At 46.1% G+C, this 19,858-nt stretch overlaps 1 protein-coding gene across 1 annotated transcript in view; it reads left to right on the top strand.

Annotated features, from left to right (window-relative positions):
* Positions 1-19,858, top strand: part of TECPR2 (tectonin beta-propeller repeat containing 2) — a 90,999-nt gene that overhangs the window by 44,864 nt on the left and 26,277 nt on the right. The window contains exon 14 of the mRNA XM_058429876.1: positions 8,102-8,250. Within this exon, the coding sequence (XP_058285859.1) occupies positions 8,102-8,250 (149 nt within the window). The remainder of the gene's footprint in view (positions 1-8,101; positions 8,251-19,858) is intronic.

Raw genomic sequence — 19,858 nt, 5'->3', positions numbered from 1 at the left:
CTGGTCTTGAGCTCCTGACCTCAACTGATGCACCTGCCTTGGCCTCCCAAAGTGCTGAGATTACAGGTGTGAGCCACTGCGCCCGACCCAAGAGACCTTTTAATAATTACATATTTAAGTGAAAATTTTGAATTCAGGCGTGCCGTCTGCCCAGGAGCCCGTGTATGACTGTGCCTGGTGGCTGTCATCAGGTGGCTTGCATTGAATGGGGATTATTGACTGCAAAGGAGAGTCATCAGGCTGACATGGCTGCTGCCTGTGTTACTTATCTGGAATTAATTGGGGTGCTTCATTTATTTTTTACAAGTCAGCAGTGGGCCGGGTGCAGTGGCTTACACCTGTAATCCTAGCACTTTGGGAGGATTGCTTGAGGCCAGGAGTTTAAGACCAACCTGGCCAACATAGCAAGACCGCATCTCTAAAAATATTTGTTAAAGTCAACAGTGGGGGTGCACGCATCAATGAATGGAGACACAGTGACTGCATTTGAGGATTTTGTTCAATATCAAATTCAGCCTCCCCCAATTGTGCTCTTTTTCCTAACTTCACTCCTCTGCTCCCACTAAATTCCTTTTTTTTTTTTTTTTTTTTTTTGAGACAGTGTCTTACCATGTTGCCTAGGCTGGAGTGCAATGGTCTGATTTTTGGCTCACTGCAACCTCCGTCTCCCAGGTTCAAGCGATTCTCCTGCCTCAATCTCCCAAGTAGCTGGGATTACAGGCCCGTGCCACCCCGCCCAGCTAATTTTTGTATATTTAGTAGAGACAGTGTTTCACTGTGTTGGCCAGGCTGGTCTCGAACTCCTGACCTCAGGTGATCCACCCGCCTCAGCCTCCCAAAGTGCTGGGATTACAGGTGTGAGCCACTGAGCCCTGCTGCTCCCAGTAAATTCTGCTGCAAAGACTGGAGTGCTCTTTTGGCCAGTCGCTCAGCAGTGTCCTGGCCATGTATCCGAGGATCTCCCTGCTTCTGGACCTCTGCTTCCCTCCCACCACTGCCAGGGTGGAGCCCCTCATCACCAAGTTGCTGTACTGCAGTAGCTGCCTCTTGGCACCAGGTGTGCCCACCTCCCACCACGGCTACCAGAGCTGTCTTCCTCAAACCCAGCTCAGACGGTGTTGCCCTCCACGTTACATGGCTCCACATTGCCACTAGAATAAAGCTCCAGTCTTTGGTGTGGTGCCCAGGGTCTCGCAGCCAGGCCCGGCCTGCTGTTCTGAGGCCTCATGTGTCGGGGGCTCCAGCCACTCCTGGCCTTTGTGTTGGGGCCCTGGCTAACTTTCGTATTTTGGGTAGAGATGGGGTTTCACCATGTTGGCCAGGCTAGTCTTGAACTCCTGCCCTTCCCTAATGTGCCATGCACATTCATGCCGCCCATTTGCTTCTCTTCCTGCGGCCTAGCATTCCTTCCGTGGGCTGCTTTCCTTTCTTCAACTCTTCTTCCTTCAGGACTCAGTTGAGATTGCATCTCCCCCCCAAACATTCTTCAGTGACTGTCCCCATCATAGCACTGTGCTTCTACCTGTCATTTCAGAGCCAGGCACAGTGGCACACACCTGTTGTCCTAGCTACTTGGGAGGCTGAGGCAGGAGGATTGCTTGAGCCCCGGAAACTGAGCCTAATCTAGGCAACAGAGCAAGCTCCTATTTCTTAAAAAAAAAAAAAAAATTATTTTAGTTTGACTCACATTATTTTTGTTGGAAGTTTACACACGGAGTGTGTAGGGACTTTACAGGCAGGGACCAATTGCTTAGTGACAGTATGTACCCAACAGGATTTTTGTTTTAATTTGGGATAGGGTCTCACTATGTTGCCTAGGCTGGTCTCAAACTCCTGGGCTCCAGTGATGCTCCCACATCAGCCTCCCAAAGTGCTGGGATTATTGTTTTTTTATTTTATTTTATTTTATTTTTTTTGAAATGGAGTCTCACTCTGTCACCCAGGCTGGAGTGCAGTGGAGCGATCTCGGCTCACTGCAAGCTCCGCCTCCTGGGTTCATGCCATTCTCCTGCCTCAGCCTCTCCGAGTAGCTGGGACTACAGGCGCCCGCCACCACGCCCGGCTAATTTTTTTTTTTTGTATTTTTAGTAGAGACGGGGTTTCACCGTGGTCTCGATCTCCTGACCTCGTGATCCGCTAGCCTCGGCCTCCCAAAGTGCTGGGATTACAAGCGTGAGCCACCGCGCCTGGCCAAAGTGCTGGGATTATAACTGCATGCAGCTGTACCAGCAGGATTTAAAATGTCAGGGAAAGTCAGTACTATTTGCAGCTCCATTTCTGAGTAACTCTGGGATGTGAGTTTTGATCCTATATTTGGCCGTGTTACTGGTAGTCAAAGATGAAACTGCCTTCCATGCAGGTACAGGATGTCATCACACACAGTCGCCTGGTGGATGATGTGACTGCCACCCTCCCAGGAAAATTCTCAACTCTTGCTCTAAGTCACCATCAGCCTTCCCAGGGCATGAGGCAGAAGATGTTAGGTTATAAAAGCCTTGTCGGCCAGGCGTGGTGGCTCACACCTGTAATCCCAGCACTTTGAGAGGCCAAGGTGGGTGGATCACGAGATCAAGAGATCAAGACTATCCTGGCCAACATGGTGAAACCCCATCTCTACTAAAAATACAAAAATTAGCTGGGCGTGGTGGCGGGTGCCTGTAGTCCCAGTTACTCGGGAGGCTGAGGCACAAGAATCACTTGAACCCGAGAGGCGGAGGCTCCAGTGAGAGCCAAGAGTATGCCCCTGCTGAGCCAAGATGGTGGCTGCACTCCAGCCCGGGAGACAGAATGAGACTCTGCCTCAAAAACTACTACTACTACTAATAAATTAATTAAGAAACAAGGCCAGGTACAGTGGCTCATGCCTGTAATCTCAGCACATTGGGAGGCCAAGGCAGGTGGATCACCTGAGGTCGGGAGTTCGAGACTAGCTTGGCCAACATGGCGAAACCCCGTCTCTACTAACAATACAAAAACGAGACTGCTTCAAAAAAAAAAAAAAAAAAATTAAATTTTAATTTCAAGGATGAGGATGACTTTAGTGAAGTATCAAATAATGAATATGATTTCTACCTTTAATTTTTTTTTTTTTTCTTGAGACGGAGTCTCGCTCTGTCGCCCAGGCTGGAGTGCAGTGGCACAATCTCCACTCACTGCAAGCTCCACCTCCCAGCTTCACGCCATCCTCCTGCCTCAGCCTCCTGAGTAGCTGGGACTACAGGCGCCTGCCGCCATGCCCAGCTACTTTTTTGTATTTTTAGTAGAGACGAGGCTTCACCATGTTAGCCAGGATGGTCTCGATCTCCTGATCTCGTGATCCACCCGCCTCAGCCTCCCAAAATGCTGGGATTACAGGCGTGAGCCACCGCGCCCAGCCTCAATTTTTTTTTTAAGATACAGCTTCCCTCTTCTTTCTGCCCCTATACAAATTACCAGAGCAATTACTGCTATAGGATTAAATTAAAGGGATTCTTAAATTAAATGGTTGGCTGCTGAACCAAGTTGTAGCGGTCAAATATGGAATTTTGTAGTGATTTATTATAATCCTAGTTTTTGGAAGAAAATTTGCATCACTTAGCAGATATTTAAGAGGCTTGTAACATTTCATTTCCCAGTACACATAAATATGCATTATGTCAGGCATTGGAATGTTTAGCAAACTAATGAAATTTGCAATTTAATTTATCAGGTCGCAACATTTAATGAAGAACTATTCAGTGTCAGTTTATGCCGTTAGGTAACAAACAGGATTGTATCATGCAGTAATTTATACAGAAAAGTGTTTTATAAATAAAACATCAAATAAATGCCACTTTTTGTTTTAAAATAATACGTTTAAGAAATAATCCTAAAGGGAAAATGTCTGCTTTGTCGAATAAAGTAATTAAAGCATTTTTTAAAAACAAGAGAAAAAAATAAGGACAAAACAGGGACAGGCAGGAAAATGTCAGTGTGTTTGCATCAGCCAGGCTGGGCTGTGCTTCGGTAGCAAGCCCCAGATATCAGCGACTTCAGACAGTGAACCGTGGCCCCCGCTCCACGAAGCTAGCCCTGCATCTGTCCTCTTCTAGGGCAGTGGTCCTCCAGGTGGTGGATTCCTGATCCTGCCTGCCTTGCTCTGGGCTCCACCATCTCGGTTCCTTCTGCTCAGAGCCTGTTGCCAGAACTGGTCGTGGGTCCTGCCTAACTCTAAGGGAACGTGAGGGAGCCATGGAGTGTTTGGGGAGGGCTGTGGTCTCTGCCACCGCATTCACCACATCCTGACCACCTCTTCCGTGGGACAGGCTCACAAACCTCATTCATCCAGGCGGCCTGGGTGACCCTCTGGGGTAAAAATCTGCAAGAAAGCCCTCAGTTCGACTTTGTCATCTTTCACCTGTCTCTTCAATTCGGAATAAGCTGGGTTATACACTGGAAATGCGTCGTCTAGCAGTCTTTTATATGTGTTCTGAAAGGATGTTCAGTGTGTAATGTGAACTCCATGTTCTGTGAGCGGTGTTGTTGCTGCCAACTCTGAGATGCTGGCCTGGTGTGTTTTTGTCACCATGTGACTGTTAGCATGATCACTGCTGCCTGTAGTTTCTCTTAGAGGCAGATTGAAGATTCTAATGTAAAATTATTTTTTAATTAGCATTTGTTTCTCAGCTATTTCTAGAGTTACTGCTGAAGGTACTTTATTTTGACTGGTACAGATCTTTGCATATGTAATGTTAGAGTTCCAGGGAGTTCTGTTTAAACTCCCTAGTAAAACATTCTGTACAAGATCAAGGGAGGAGAAAATACAGTTAATTTTTGGAAGAGAGAAATTGTCATCTTTAGGAAATGCACAGAGAAATAATGATAATTTTTTTGTGTAGCAGTGAATGAATAGCTTTAAGTTGATGTCATAACTGAAGACACATGACGAGATTTTCACATAGCAGAGTCGTGCCTCTGTGTTTTGCTATGCTCCGTGGGCTGTCATCTGATACCAGTGACAACTGTGCAAGGGCGGCACCTCCTGATTCTGCACCCAGTGTGGGGCGTCCTCCACCTGTCCCTCCTCCGGCAGCACCACCAGCTAATGGAGCTGCACACCTTTTATTCCCCAGTTGAAAGTCAAAATAACCCATCACAATTAAAAACTTCTCATCCAAAAACACTATTAAGAAAATGAGGCCGGGCGCGGTGGCTCAAGCCTGTAATCTCAGCACTTTGGGAGGCCGAGGCGGGCGGATCACGAGGTCAGGAGATCGAGACCAACCTGGCTAACACAGTGAAACCCCGTCTCTACTAAAAATACAAAAAAATTAGCTGGGCGTGGTGGCAAGTGCCTGTAGTCCCAGCTACTCAGGAGGCTGAGGCGGGAGAATGGCGTGAACCTGGGAGGCAGAGCTTGCAGTGAGCCGAGATTGCACCACTGCACTCCAACCTGGGTGACAAAGTGAGACTCCGTCTCAAAAAAAAAAAGAAAATGAAAAAGCAAACCACAGACTAGATTTACAATGCACGCATCTGACAAAAGACTAGTACCTACAGTGTGCAGAGAACTCCTGTAACTCAGCAGTCAGGAGACAGTTCATTTTAAAATGAGCAAAAGACTTGAACAGGCACTTCACAAAAGAAGATATACAGACCGGGCGCAGTGGCTCATGCTTGTAATCCCAGCACTTTGGGGGGCCGAGGTGGGCGGATCACGAGGTCAGGAGATCGAGACCACGGTGAAACCTCGTCTCTACTAAAAATACAAAAAATTAGCCGGGCGTGGTGGCAGGCGCCTGTAGTCCCAGCCACTCGGAGAGGCTGAGGCAGGAGAATGGCGTGAACCCGGGAGGCAGAGCTTGCAGTGAGCCAAGATTGCACCACTGCACTCCAGCCTGGGCGACAGAGCAAGGCTCTGTCTCAAAAAAAAAAAAAAAAAAAGAAGATATACAGATGCCCATAAGCATATTAAAAGATTCCCAGCATCATTCCTTAGCAGGAAATACAAATTAAAGCCATGACATGATACAACTTCACCTCTCCTAGAACAGCTGCTGTGGAAAAGGTTCAGGGGTGCGGGCAGCCAGAACCCACAGACATGGCTGTGGGTATGGAGCACAGGATCTCCATTAGGGAAACTGGCAGTTTCTTTAAAAATGAAGCAGGCTGGGCGCGGTGGCTCACACCTGTAATCCCAGCACTTTGGGAGGCTGAGACGGCTGGATCACCTGAGGTCAGGAGTTCAAGACCAGCTTGGCCAACATGGCAAAACCCCATCCCTACTAAAAATACAAAAATTAGCTGGACGTGGTGGCAGATGCCTGTAATCCCAGCTACTTGGAAGGCTGAAGCAGGAGAATCACTTGAAGCCAGGAAGCGGAGGTTGCAGTGAACCAAGATTGCACCATTGCACTCTAGCCTGGGTGACAGAGCTAGACTCTGTCTAAAAAAAAAAAAAAAAAAAAAGAAGGCAGAGGTTGCAGTGAGCCAAGATCACGCCACTGCACTCCAGCCTGGGCAACAGAACCAGACTCTGTCTCAAAAAAAATAAAAAAGTCAGTTTAGCAGTTACCTCAGGGTAGAGGGCATTGGCCAGAAGGGAGTTGAGGGAACTTTTTGGGGTGACTAAGTTGTTTAAAACTGATTGGGACAGGTGCGGTGGCTCACACCTGTAATCCCAGCACTTTGGGAGGCTGAGGTGGGCGGATCACTTGAGGTCAGGAGTTCGAGACCAGCCTGGCCAACATGATTAAACACCAAATGATGGAGTTTAATCTAACAAAGCTAACAAAAATTAGCTAGGTGTGGTGGCACACACCTGTAATCCCAGCTACTCAGGTGGCTGAGGCACGAGAATCACTTGAACCCAGGAAGTGGAGATTGCAGTGGCCCAAGATCACACCCCTGCACACCAGCCGGGATGACAGAGCGAGACTCCATCTCAAAAACAGAACAAAAAACAAAAACAAAAAACCAATTCAACTTAGCCCTGAAGATCTGTGCATTGTGCTGTAGGTAAAGTCTCAGAGGTCAGAGGTTGCTGATGCAGAGGACCCAGGCCAACCCAGGTCCAAGCCTTAGATCCTCCTTTGCCTCCTGGCCTGGCCACCTCCTGCCATGTGGCCCTCAGCAGATCTGTTTCTGGCTGAGTCCCGATGGTCTCATGGGTGAAGTGGGACGATACTAATCGTGTGTCATTGTTGTGGGTTTGAGATGAGTATATGAAGACCTGGCTGACCAGCCTGTCCACAGCAGCTGCTCAGAAACTGTTGACTGCTGTTCTTTTAGCCAGACTATTATCAAATGTAATTTCCATTTTTAAAAAACTCTTCCCATTTCCTTTCCTCTTGCAAACAGTCTCAATAGCAGTGAGAAATAAATAAAAACGAAGATTCTTTGGGAGACTTAGTTTTGTTTTGTTTTTTTGAGATGGGGCCTCACTCTGTCACCCAGGCTGGAGTGCAGTGGCACCATCATGGCTCACTGCAACCTCGACTTCCTGGGCCCAAGCGATCTCAGCCTCCCGAGTAGCTGGGACTACAGGTGTGTGCCACCACACCCAACTAATTTCTGTGTATTTTGTAGAGACAAGGTCTCACTGTGCTGCCCAAGCTGGTCTTGAACTTCGGGGTTCAACCGATTCACCCGCAATGGCCTCTGAAAGTGCTAAGATTACAGGTGTGTGCCACTGTGCCCAGTCAGTTTAATTCTAATTAAGATCAAGATTATCTGTAAATACGAGTTCCCTCTCTCCAAATCTAGAATTTGCTGGCATTAGTCACATGTCTGAGGAAGCTGATGAGATACCAATCCCAGGGCTTGGTGGTTCAGGGCACCGTGCTGACAGCATCTTGACTGCTTTGCCTGTTGCCTGGAAGGGGTGCCGTGTGGCGCCTGGCAGGTGGCAGAGTGGCCAGAGGCCATCATTACTCTCTTGAGTTATGGTGTTCTCAAGCTCAGCTGAGTCCACACAGCCGATGTGGATGGACTAGGACAGATCCGATGACTCAGCGTCCAAGTTCAGTTGCAAATGCAGCCTCATTTCTTTCTTTGAAGTAGAAAATCAAACTTCATAGATTAGTTGAAAGATTAGTCATTGTACGAAAGTAATTATAGTGTGTGTACTTTTCTTTGTCTACAGGAGCTGTAAAATTGACAAGCTTGGCATGTGGAAATCAGCACATCTGGGCCTGTGATTCCAGGGGTGGAGTTTACTTCCGTGTAGGGACTCAGCCTCTCAATCCCAGTCTCATGCTTCCAGCCTGGATAATGATTGAGCCACCTGTCCAGGTAAGCAGAAGTTAGCTGGTGGAACTCACTCCTCAGTAACTGTGGAGTTACTCACTCCTCAGAAACTGGGAGGATGCTGGTACTGGGAAAAAGGATCCCCACAGCCTTTAGAGGCCTCCCAGCAAATGCGGGGAGCCATGCCCCCAGGGTCTACACACTCTCGTTCATCAACATCACAACTGGAATTCGGGATTTGTGAAGTTTAGAGCTGAACAGATTGTTACAGATAATGAGTCAACACGTATATTTTCTCTTTCAAAATAATAATATTTTGTTTCTGACTTTTTACAAAGTGAATATTTTTTAAATCTGCCTATATATTGGAACCTCTATTTTATAATAATAATGATAATAAATCAGTACCCAGAAGTATAAAGAAGAAAGTAAAAGTTACCTTGAATCTTGTCATGGAGAAAATGCTGAGTGCCTTTCTTGGTTTGTTGAAGAAATTCCGTTTCCTGTCCAGCCCACTGCTGGCCAGCTCCTGCCATGTTTCAGCTGACCATGCATCCCAACACAGAGTCTGTGTTCTGACCTCCAGCACTCAGCTCACAAGCAGAAATCTGATTTGAATGTACTATCTAGTTACCCTTAAAGATCCCACAGGCTTGGTTCCTGTGCTGGATAGATTTCTGTTGAAGTTTATAACTGGGGGCTGTGGTTTTTTGAGACTTACTTGCCCAGACTCCTGCTAGCCACCATTTGGTAACTCTGTTGTGAAACAGGTGAAGTTGCCAATTGTGGAGGCAGCAGTGGGGCAGGGGGGATGGTTCGTTGTTGGGCAGAGAAACCTTCAGCGGAGTCAGGAAAGAGGTAAAGAGTAGGGTAAATGCCTCTGTGCATAACTGTCTACATTTTGGTCATGGTGAGGCCTCAGGGATGAGGACACCAGTCCTGTCCACCAGCCCTGGGGAGTGTGGTTGGTGGGAGAACCTTTACTGAAATCAGTATTCGGCCCCAGAGCTCTGTGGAGGCCACCACTAGCAGTCATGGCCACAGGGAGGCTTCTCGTCCTCATTGGTGGGTCTTCCTCCTCCAGAGGGTGACGGGGATGATATTGTCTATGACAGCACTTTGTGAATGATACAGCACTGTCAAACTTGAGGTTGTACATAATGAATTATAACACATGCTCTGTTTTCCCTCTGTACACGTGACGTACTCATAGTGGCACAGAGGGAGCAGTCCACCCTGCAGAGAGGAGCCTTTATCACTGCCATGTTTAGCACTGCTGGGGTACAGTGATTATGAAAAGCAAGCCGCTTGTCGTTAGTTTAATTATTGTCCTTAAATTCTCTGGTTGCCTGCACCCAGGTGGACTCCTTTGACACACCACTGTCAATATGTTCCTTTTTTTCCTTCTAACAACTTTATATTCTTCCTTTTAAGTTACAACCCGCATAGCATAAAATTTCAGCCTTCTACAGTATGCAGCTCAGTGGTTTTTAGTATATTCACAGAGTGTGCAACAGTTAGCACTATCCAATTCCAGAATGTTTTCATCACTCCAAAAAAAAGAAAACACCCTTACCCATTAGCAGTCACTTCCTGTTCTCACAGAACCAGCCCCTGCGCCCATGGCGGCCACTCATCTGCTTTCTATTTCTATGGCTTTGCCTATTCTGGACATTTTATATAAATTGGATCATATGATATGTGGCCTTTTTTATCTGACATCTTTCACTTTGTATCATGTTTCAGAGTTCATCCACGTTGTAGATGTATCAGTTCTTAATTCCTTTTTACGACTGTATAACAGCTCTGTTGCGTGGATAGGCCACATCGGTTTATCATTTCACCAGTGGATGGACATTTGGATTGTTTCTGCTTCTTGGCTACTGTGAATAATGCTGCTGTCAACATTTGTGTGCAAGTCTTTAGGGAGGATGTATGTTCCCGGTTCTATTGGGTGTCTGTCTGTAAGTGGAACTGCAGGTCATATGGCGATTCTGTGTTGAACTTTTTAAGGATGTCAAAGTGTTTTTCACAGTGGCTGCGCCATTTTGTGTTCCACCAGCAAGATATGAAGGTTCTCGTTTTTCCTATCCTCACTAATTTTTTTTTTTTTTTTTTTGAGACAGAGTTTCGCTCTTATTGCCTAGTCTGGAGTGCAATGGCGCAATCTTGGCTCACTACAGCCTCCGCCTACCGGGTTCAAGCAATTCTCCTGCCTCAGCCTCCTGAGTAGCTGAAATTACAGGCATGCACCACCATGCCCAGCTGATTTTTGTATTTTTAGTAGAGACGGGGTTTCACCATATTGGTCAGGCTGGTCTCGAACTCCTGACCTCAGGTAATCCACCCTCCCCCGGCCTCCCAAAGTGCTGGGATTACAGGTGTGAGCCACCGCACCTGGCCTTTCCAATTTTTTGTTGTTATTTTATTTTTCTGGTCTCAGAAACTGCCTCATATGTCTAATTTTTTAATACTAGTCATCATAGTAGTTGGAAAGTGGTATCTCATTGTGGTTTTGATTTGCATTGACCTAACAACTAATGATACTGAACATCCCTCTTTTCATGTGTTTGTTGGTTATTTGTGTATCTTCTTTCAAGAACTGAGTGTTCCATTTTTTTTTTTTAAGATGGAGTCTCACTCTGTTGCCCAGGCTGGAGTGCAGTGGCACAATCTCTGCTCACTGCAATCTCTGCCTCCTGGGTTCAAGCGATTCTCTTGCCTCAGCCTCCTGAGTAGCTGGGATTACAGACATGTGCCTCCACGCCTGGCTATTTTTTTTTTCCCATTTTTTTTAGTAGAGGCAGGGTTTCACCATGTTGGCCAGGCTGGTCTCAAACTCCTGGCCTCAGGTGATCCTCCCACCTCAGCCTCCCAAAGTGCTTGGATTACAGGCGTGTGCCACCGCGCCCAGCCTCAAATCTTTTGCTGATTTTTAAATTGTGTTATCTTTTACTGAGTTTGTTTGTTTGTTTTGAAATGGAGTCTTGCTCTGTCGCCCAGGCTGGAGTGCAGTGGCATGATCTCAGCTCACTGCAACTTCTGCCTGCTGGGTTCAAGTGATTCTACTGCCTCAGTCTCCTGAGTAGCTAGGATTACAGGCGTGCGCCACCATGCCTGGCTAATTTTTGTATTTTTAGTAGAGACGGGGTTTCACCATGTTGGCCAGGATGGTCTCGAACTCCTGACCTTGTGATCCACCTACCTGAGTCTCCCAAAGTGCTGAGATTACAGGTGTGAGCCACTGTGCCCAGCCTGTTGAGTTTTATATAAGAGTTCTTTATGTATTCTGGGTACTAGACCTTTATCAGACACATGATTTACAAGTATTTTCTTCCATTCTGTGTGCATTGTCTTTTACTTTCTTTATGATGTTCCTTGATGCACAAATATTTTTATTTTGATGAAGTCGTTTATTTATTTTTTCTTCATTTGCTTCTGCTTTTAGTTGCCTAATCCAAGGTCACAAAGATTTACCTCTATGTTTTCTTCTAGCAGTTTTATAGTTTTAGCTCTTACATTAAGTGCTTCATCCATTTTGAGTTGATTTTTTAATATGGTATGAGATAGGTGTCCAAATGCATTCTTTTACATGTGGGTATCCAATTGTACCAGCACCATTTATTGAAAAAACTATTCTGTCCACATTAAATTATTTATTTTTATTTATTTATTTTTTTTTGAGACAGAGTCTCGCTCTGTCGCCCAGGCTGGAGTGCAGTGGCGCGATCTCAGCTCACTGCAAGCTCCGCCTCCTGGGTTCACGCCATTCTCCTGCCTCAGCCTCTCCGAGTAGCTGGGACTACAGGCGCCCGCCACCACGCCTGGCTAATTTTTTTTTTTTTTGTATTTTTAGTAGAGACGGGGTTTCACCATGGTCTCGATCTCCTGACCTCGTGATCCACCTGCCTCGGCCTCCCAAAGTGCTGGGATTACAAGCGTGAGCCACCGCGCCCGGCCCACATTAAATTAACACCCTTGTCAAAATCAATTGATTGTAAATATAAAGGGTTACTACTGGACTCTTAGTTATATCCCAGTGATCTGTGTATCTGTCCTTATACTACACTGTCCTAATTACTTAGCTTTGTCGTAAATTTTGAAATCAGGAAGTATGAATCCTCTAACTTTTTCTTTTTCAAGATTTTTTCAGCTACATGGAGCCCCTCCTACATCCATGTGAATTTTAGGATAAGTACGTCAATTTCTGCAAAAAAAGAAAAAATACTAACTGGAATTTTGAAAGGAATTGTGTTGAATCAGTAGATAAATTTGGAAAATCTTCTAGTCTGTGAACATGGAATGTCTTCCCATTTATTTAGATCTTTTTTACTTTCCTTCACCAATGTTGTAGTTTTCAGAGTATATGTTTTATACTGCTTTTGTTAAGTTTATTTCTAAGTTCTGTATTCCCTTTGATACTATTGTAAATGGAATTGTTTTCTTGATTTTCAGATTGCCCATTGCTAGTATAGATTTTTGTATATTGATCTTGTGTCTGGCAACCTTGCTGAACTTGTTTATTGGGTCTAATAGGTTTTCATAGATTCTTTTGCATTTTCTATAGATGAGATCATGGCTTCCGACATGGTCTGCCAATAGAGATAATTTTACTTCTTCCTTTCTCTCTGTATGTCTTTTATTTTACTATCTTGCCTGATTGCCCTGGCTGGAACTTCTAGTACAATGTTTAGTAGAAGTGGCGAGAATGGGCATCCTTGTCTTGTTTCTGATCTTAAGGGGAAGGCATTCAGTCTTTTACCATTAAATATGATGTGAGCTTTGTGTTTTCTTAGGCTCCCTTTATTAGGTTGAAGTTCCCTTCTATTCCTAGAAGGAATTCTAGGAGTTCTTTCCATTCCTAGTTTGTTCAGTGTTTGTTATGAAAAAAGGGTGTTGGGTTTTGTCAAATGCTTTTTCTATGCCTATTGAGATGGTCATGTGGTTTTTTTCCTTTATTAATATGATACATTATACTGATGGAGTTTTATATGTTGAAACACAGTTTCATTCCTGGGATAAATCCCAGTTGGTCATGATGTGTAATCCTTTGTATGTATATGCTGCTAGATTTGGTTTGCTAAAGTTTTGTTGAGGATTTTTGTGTCTATATTCATGAGAGATATTGATCTTTGGTTTTCTTGTCATGTGTTTGTCTGGTTTTGGTATCAAGGTAATGCTGGCCTCATAGAATGCATTGGGAAGTGTTTTCTTCTTTTCTACTTTTTGGAAGAGTTTTTGAAAGATTGGTTTTATTTTTTACACCCCATTTGTTAGAATTCATCATGCCATCCATGAATTCATGTAGCCATGTAGGCCTGAGCTTTTTTTGTGGGAAGTTTTTTTGACTACTTGTTCAATCTCTTTATTCATTATAGGTCTATTCAGAATTTTTTTTTTTTTTCTGACATGGAGTCTCGCTCTGTCACCCAGGCAAGAGGACGTTGGCGCAATCTCGGCCTACTGCAACCTCCGTCTCCTGGGTTCTTGCAATTCTCCTACCTCAGCCTTCCTAATAGCTGGGACTACAGGCATGCACCACCACATGCAGCTAATTTTTCTATTTTTAGTAGAGACGAGGTTTCACCATGTTGGCCAAGCTTGTCTTGAACTCCTGACCTCAAATTATCCACCCTCCACAGCCTCCCAAAGTGCTAGGATTATAGGCATGAGCCACTGCACCCAGCCTATTCAGAATTTTCTATTTCTTCTTCTTCTTCTTCTTTTTTTTGAGACAGAGTTTTGCTCTTGTTGCCCAGACTGGAGGGCAGTGGCACAATCTCGGCTCACTGAAACCTCCACCTCTCAGGTTCAAGCAATTCTCCTGCCTCAGCCTCCCAAGTAGCTGGGGTTACAGGTGTGCACCACCATGCCCAGCTAATCTTGTTTTTTGTGGGTTTTTTTTTGAGACAGAGTCTCGCTCTGTCGCCCAGGCTGAAATGCAGTGGCACGATCTCAGCTCACTGCAGCCTCCGCCTCCTGGGTTGAAGCAGTTCTCCTGCCTCAGCCTCACGAGTAGTTGGGACTACAGGCGTGTGCCTCCACATCCAGCTAATTTTTTGTATTTTTAGTAGAGATGGGGTTTCACTATGTTGCACAGGATGGTCTTGATCTCCTGACCTCGTGATCTACCTGCCTCGGCTTCCCAAAGTGCTGGGATTACAGACGTGAGTCACTGTGATCAGCCTAATTTTGTATTTTTAGTAGAGACGGGATTTCACTATGTTGGCCAGGCTGGTCTCAAACTCCTGACCTCAAGTGATCTGCCCACCTCGGCCTCCCAGAGTGCTGGGATTACAGGTATAAGCCACTGCACCCTGCCTCTCTTTCTTCTTGATTCAGTCTAAGTAGTTTATTCTTTCTAGGAATTTGTTCATTTCATCTATTTTATCTAATTTGTTGGCATCCAATTGTTCATAGTATTCTTCTTCTTTTTTTTTTTTTTGAGACAGAGTCTCACTGTCGCCCAGGCTGGAGTGCAGTGGCGCGATCTCGGCTCACTGCAGGCTCCGCCCCCCAGGGCTCACGCCATTCTCCTGCCTCAGCCTCCCGAGTAGCTGGGACTACAGGCGCCCGCCATCTCGCCTGGCTAATTTTTTGTATTTTTAGTAGAGACGGGGTTTCACTGTGTTAGCCAGGATGGTCTCGACCTCCTGACCTCGTGGTCCGCCCGCCTTGGCCTCCCAAAGTGCTGGGATTACAGGCGTGAGCCACCGCGCCTGGCCCACAGTATTCTTCTGTAATACTTTTTATTTCTGTGAAGGTGGTAGTAATGTCTCCTCTTTCTGATTTTATAATTTGAATTGGCTGGGCACAGTAGCTCATGTCTGTAATCCCACTTTGGAAGGTTGAGGCAGGAAGACCACTTGAGCCTAGGAGTTCAAGACCAGCCTGGGCAGCATAGCAAGACATCATCTCTACCAAAAAAAAAAAATTACCTGGGCCTGGTAGTGCACCTGTAGTCCCAGCTGCTCGGAAGGCTCAGGTAGGAGAATTGCTTGAGCCCAGAAGTTCAAGGCTGCAGAGAGCTATGATTGCCAATTTTATTGCCAATTGCCACTATACTCCAGCCTGGGCAACAGAGCATGACTCTAATAATAATAATAATAAATTGAATCTTCTCTCATTTTTTCTTAGTCTAGCTAAAGGTTTGTCAATTTTGTTGCTGTTTTCAAAACACCTCCTTTTGGTTTTCTTGCTTTTTCTCTGTTGTTTTTCTATCCTCTGTTTCTTCTATTTCCACTCTGTTACTTCCTCCACACATTCTTGTGCACAGTGCTTTGCTCGATAGTGATATTCCTCTGGTAGCTCCAAGGAATATTTGTCACAATTATCACGTACATGTGGAAGACCTGTGGTAACATTGGACTGTAAAGTTTGTAGGATCCCAGTGCAGAGGCAGGCCAGTGTTAGTAAAGGGCTGCTGAGTGCAAGAGCAAGATTTGCAGGATGTGTTGTGGAAAGAACATCCTTGAGTGAGTTGAGCGCCCACGTGCCTTGCCTCCTCCTTTTCCCAGCAAGCCAGAGGCCAGGATGCTGGAGAGTAGGACAAGCAGGAAGCTGCCGGGCTCAGTCCTCAGTGGGGCTGGAGCCACCCTTGCCTCTGCTGTGTGCACCTCTCTGCAGCCATGGGGCCACACAGGTACCTGGCAAAAGGGTTACATGGAGAACTGTGTGCAACCAGAAATTCCTGTTCCTGTCTCCATGTAGACTCTAGAATCACCTCTAGGAAGCAAAGCTAAAATGGGGAAGAGAGCTTTGCTTAAAGTGCTCTATTGACTGTGGTGATCAACAGCTTTGCCAGGAAAATGGCCAAAATAGAACAAATTCACATGAAAGGACCTCAAAGCTCCACTCTGAATAAAGTAGTGATTGCTAAATGGGATGTTAAGCATGAACTATTTCAAGTAGTTCTGCTGAATAGAGCCACATTTTTTCATTGAGTTAGCTTTTAGCATGCTATGGAAGACATTCAGTTTGCCATGGATTCTGTAGATACAAAATGCTTTTCAAGTTGGTTTCTGTGGGAAAGAAATCAGGCTTCACATGTACACAGGCCTTTCTACTGCACTTTGCCAAGCACTGCCTTATCCTTAACCCTTTTATTGCCCCAGGAAATAGAAAAGTCAGTAGTTCTCCCTATTTTACGAGGAAATCTGTTACCCAGAACAGTTGAGCAATTTGCCTAGGATCCCAACTCTGGTGTGTGCCAAGCTCAGGCGGGGACCCAGGCCCCCAGCTCCCAGGTGCTGCCCCTGCCGAGGCTCCCCTGGGCTGAGGAAGGCGCTTCTCCCAGGCTGCTGGCACTGACGATTGTTTGCTGAGATCAGAAGTGAAGACAAGCTCTGCTGCCAGGCGCTCACCTTGTGCCAGGCTAATGCCTGAAGCACATCTTTCCCTCAGGCCTCACAACAACCTGGGAAGTGGCTGCGTCTTTCCCCATTTGACAGAGGAGAAAACTCTAGCTCAGAGGTTCAGAAAGTTGCCTGAGGCCTCATAGCGGGCAGGCAGCAGGGCTAGGACATAGACCCAGATGTGTGACACTCGCCTCTGCCCCTCCTGTGGCTCTGAGGTCCAAGGCCTGGGCCAGGACCAACTGCAGGATGGCAGCAAGCACCAGGTTGTGGCGACATGTCATAGGCTTAGTGGCCTCACACGTGGTATTTTAGGACAAAGCCTACACATGCGAATCTTTAAATTGCAGAGGGTCCTGCAAATGAACCCAGGAGTGAGGGGAGACCGGGGTTCACTCTGAGGACTGGAACATCAGAAGAGTTGGCTGAATCTGAGGATTGGAGAACAAGCGGGGTTTATGTATTTTGATTATGTTCTACATCTTTCCACTTTGTTTTATTTGTTCTTCGAGTTGAGCTTCTTCATCTGCATAGAGGATGTATTTGCAGTGGAGATGGAAATGGAGGCAGGGGATAGATGCTCAAGGGCACATGAAGTGAAGCCACAGAAATCTTTTAAAATTAGCATCAGCTTCTCTATTTAGTTCCATTGTCCTATTCTCTTCTCTGGGAAGATACCCCTCCTGTAGTAGTTTTGCGGTAAAGTTTTAACAAAGTACTCAAAACAAATGACTCAGTTTTCAGACTTGCTAACACTTGGAAGAGTTTGGAGAAAATATTTATAGTTGTGTTTAGCATCTTCATAGTCTGGAGTTTGCTGTTTGAGTTAGAGAATTTTCTGTCTGTGTGTTAGAGGTACCTCTAACGCAAGCATAGTTGGTGTGAAGTTTCACATTCTGTGTGCCCCATGTGCTTGAGTAGAAGAGGTGTTTGTTTTTACTGTGCTTACAGTGGACTCTGAAATGGTGTCTATGGTGTGGTTCCAGTTTTGTAAAACAAAACTATAAAATCCCACTAGGCTGGGTGCAGTGGCTCATGCCTATCATCCCAGCACTTTGGGAGGCCAAAGTGGGAGGATCACTTGAACCCAGGAGTTCAAAATCAGCCTAGGCAGCGTAATGAGACCCTGTCTCTACAGGTAATTTTTAAAATTAGCTAGCTGTGGTGGCGTGCTCCTGTGGTCCCAGCTACTCAGGAGGCTGAGGTGGGAGGATCACTTGAGCCCAGGAGGTCAAGGCTGCAGTGAGCCATGTTTGTACCACTGCACTCCAGCCTGGGCGACAGAGCAAGACCCTGTCTTAATCAATTAATAAAAATAAAAAATAATTTCCCACTGAAAACCTAGAAGAAACTACAGCAAAGGTGACTATTATGGGGCCGGGCACGGTGCCTCATGCCTGTAATCCCAGCACTTTGGGAGGCCCATGTGGGCAAATCACCTGAGGTTGGGAGTTCGAGACCAGCCCAATATGGAGAAACCCCGACTCTACTAAAAATACAAAATTAGCTGGGTGTGGTGGTGCATGCCTGTAATCCCAGCTACTCAGGAGGCTGAGGCAGGAGAATTGCTTAAACCCGGGAGGCGGAGGTTTTGATGAGCCGAGATCGCGCCATTGCACTCTAGCCTGGACAACAAGAGCGAAACTCCATCTCAAAAAAAAAAAGACTATTTTGATCCAGGGGTTATAAGTGATTAAAATTTACCATGTTTTCCCATAACGGGCAGGAAACATTTTTTCATGATCAGGGAGAAAAATATGTATATGTTACAAGGGACCCATCTTTTGTGGGTCAGTGAGCAACCTTTCTTCTCCGAGGCATGTCTCTGACCTACCCAATCCATATAAATCTGAACCCCAGTAGGTTGTCCCCCCTTCCCCCTGCCCCACACAAAGATTTTAGAGCCAGAAGGAGACTGGAAAATGCGTAACCTTGCCACTTCCTTCTGCAGATGAGGAAAGCAAGGCCTGGCAAAAGCAAGGTTCCTGGTCTCGGGGTGGTCAGGGGTTGTGCCAGGCCTCCTCAGCCCCTCATCCTCAAGGCCCACAGTATATGGAACAGCAGCAAGAACAGTCCCATCCAGGGACACTCACAGGCTACTGTAGAGACACACGCAAACCACTGGCGCCTGTGCTTCCAGAGCTGTGGGCAGAGTGCCATGGAGCCAGCTGGAGAGGGAAGTGCTGTCAGGGCCTTGGAGTGGTCTGAGGATCTCACAAGAGGTGGCACTGGTACAAGAAAGGCAAGTAGGAGTGTGGCAGGCAGGCAGGACAGAGGGTGTTCCAAGCAGAGGGGACATGAAATATAGGCACTGAGCAGAAGGCACCCTTGCCCAGGGTGCAGAAAGGGGCTGTGTTGGGAGACTGGCACAGGCCAGGGCAGGGAGGCCTGGGCTAAGGCATTGGCATCGTTCTTGAAGAGTTTGAAGCCGGGCAGGTGGCCTGGTTAGCCCATGTTTGAGGAAGGAGCCTGTGACACAATTCCCTGTGACCAGCCAGGGGGTCTTCTGCTGGACAGATCACATGCACCCATAAGTAGGTCATATGCCCAGGAGTGTTTTGCCTCAGATATGGAGCAAAATTAGCCTGACACTAAATGCAGCTCCGGTCCTACCTACCGGAGCTTAAAGGAAGACTCCGAAGAATCAAACTGTTTCAGAGTAACTTACCAGCATCTCAGAACAAACCTCAAGAATATTTACAGATTGCAAAAATATCCAACATCAGCAAGATAAAATTCACATGGGCAACCAATTAACATTTACCCAACAAGCAGAGAAGCAGGAAGATACGACCTGCAATGAAGGGGGAAGAAATCCATCAATAGGAGCTGACCCAGAAATTATACAGATGGTAAAATTCATAGACAGGACATTAAAACAGTTGTTACACCTTTATGTGTTCAAGAAGCTAGTGGAGAGATCCAGCCTGTTAAGCAGAAAATGAGAGATATAAAAACTCCAGGCTAGGCCAGGCACGCAGTGGCTCACACCTGTAATCCCAGCACACTGGGAGGCTGAGGTGGGCAGACCATCTGAGGTCAGGAGTTGCCTGGCCAACATGGCAAAACCTCACCTCTACTAAAAATACAAAAATTAGCCAAGCGTGGTGGTGCACACCTGTAATCATAGCTACTGAGGAGGCTGAGGCAGGAGAATCACATGAACCTGGGAAGTGGAGGTTGCAGTGAGCAAAGATTGCACCACTGCACTCCAGCCTGGGCAACAGAGTGAGACTCTGTCTCAAAAAAAAAAAAAAAAAACAATAACAAAAAACTCCCAGCTGGGTGTGGTGGCTCGT

This window comes from Hylobates moloch, unplaced genomic scaffold (genome assembly GCF_009828535.3).
Source record: "Hylobates moloch isolate HMO894 unplaced genomic scaffold, HMol_V3 SCAFFOLD_16, whole genome shotgun sequence".
NCBI classification, from domain to species: Eukaryota; Metazoa; Chordata; class Mammalia; order Primates; family Hylobatidae; genus Hylobates; species Hylobates moloch.
This window is presented reverse-complemented; position numbering and strand designations above follow the sequence as displayed.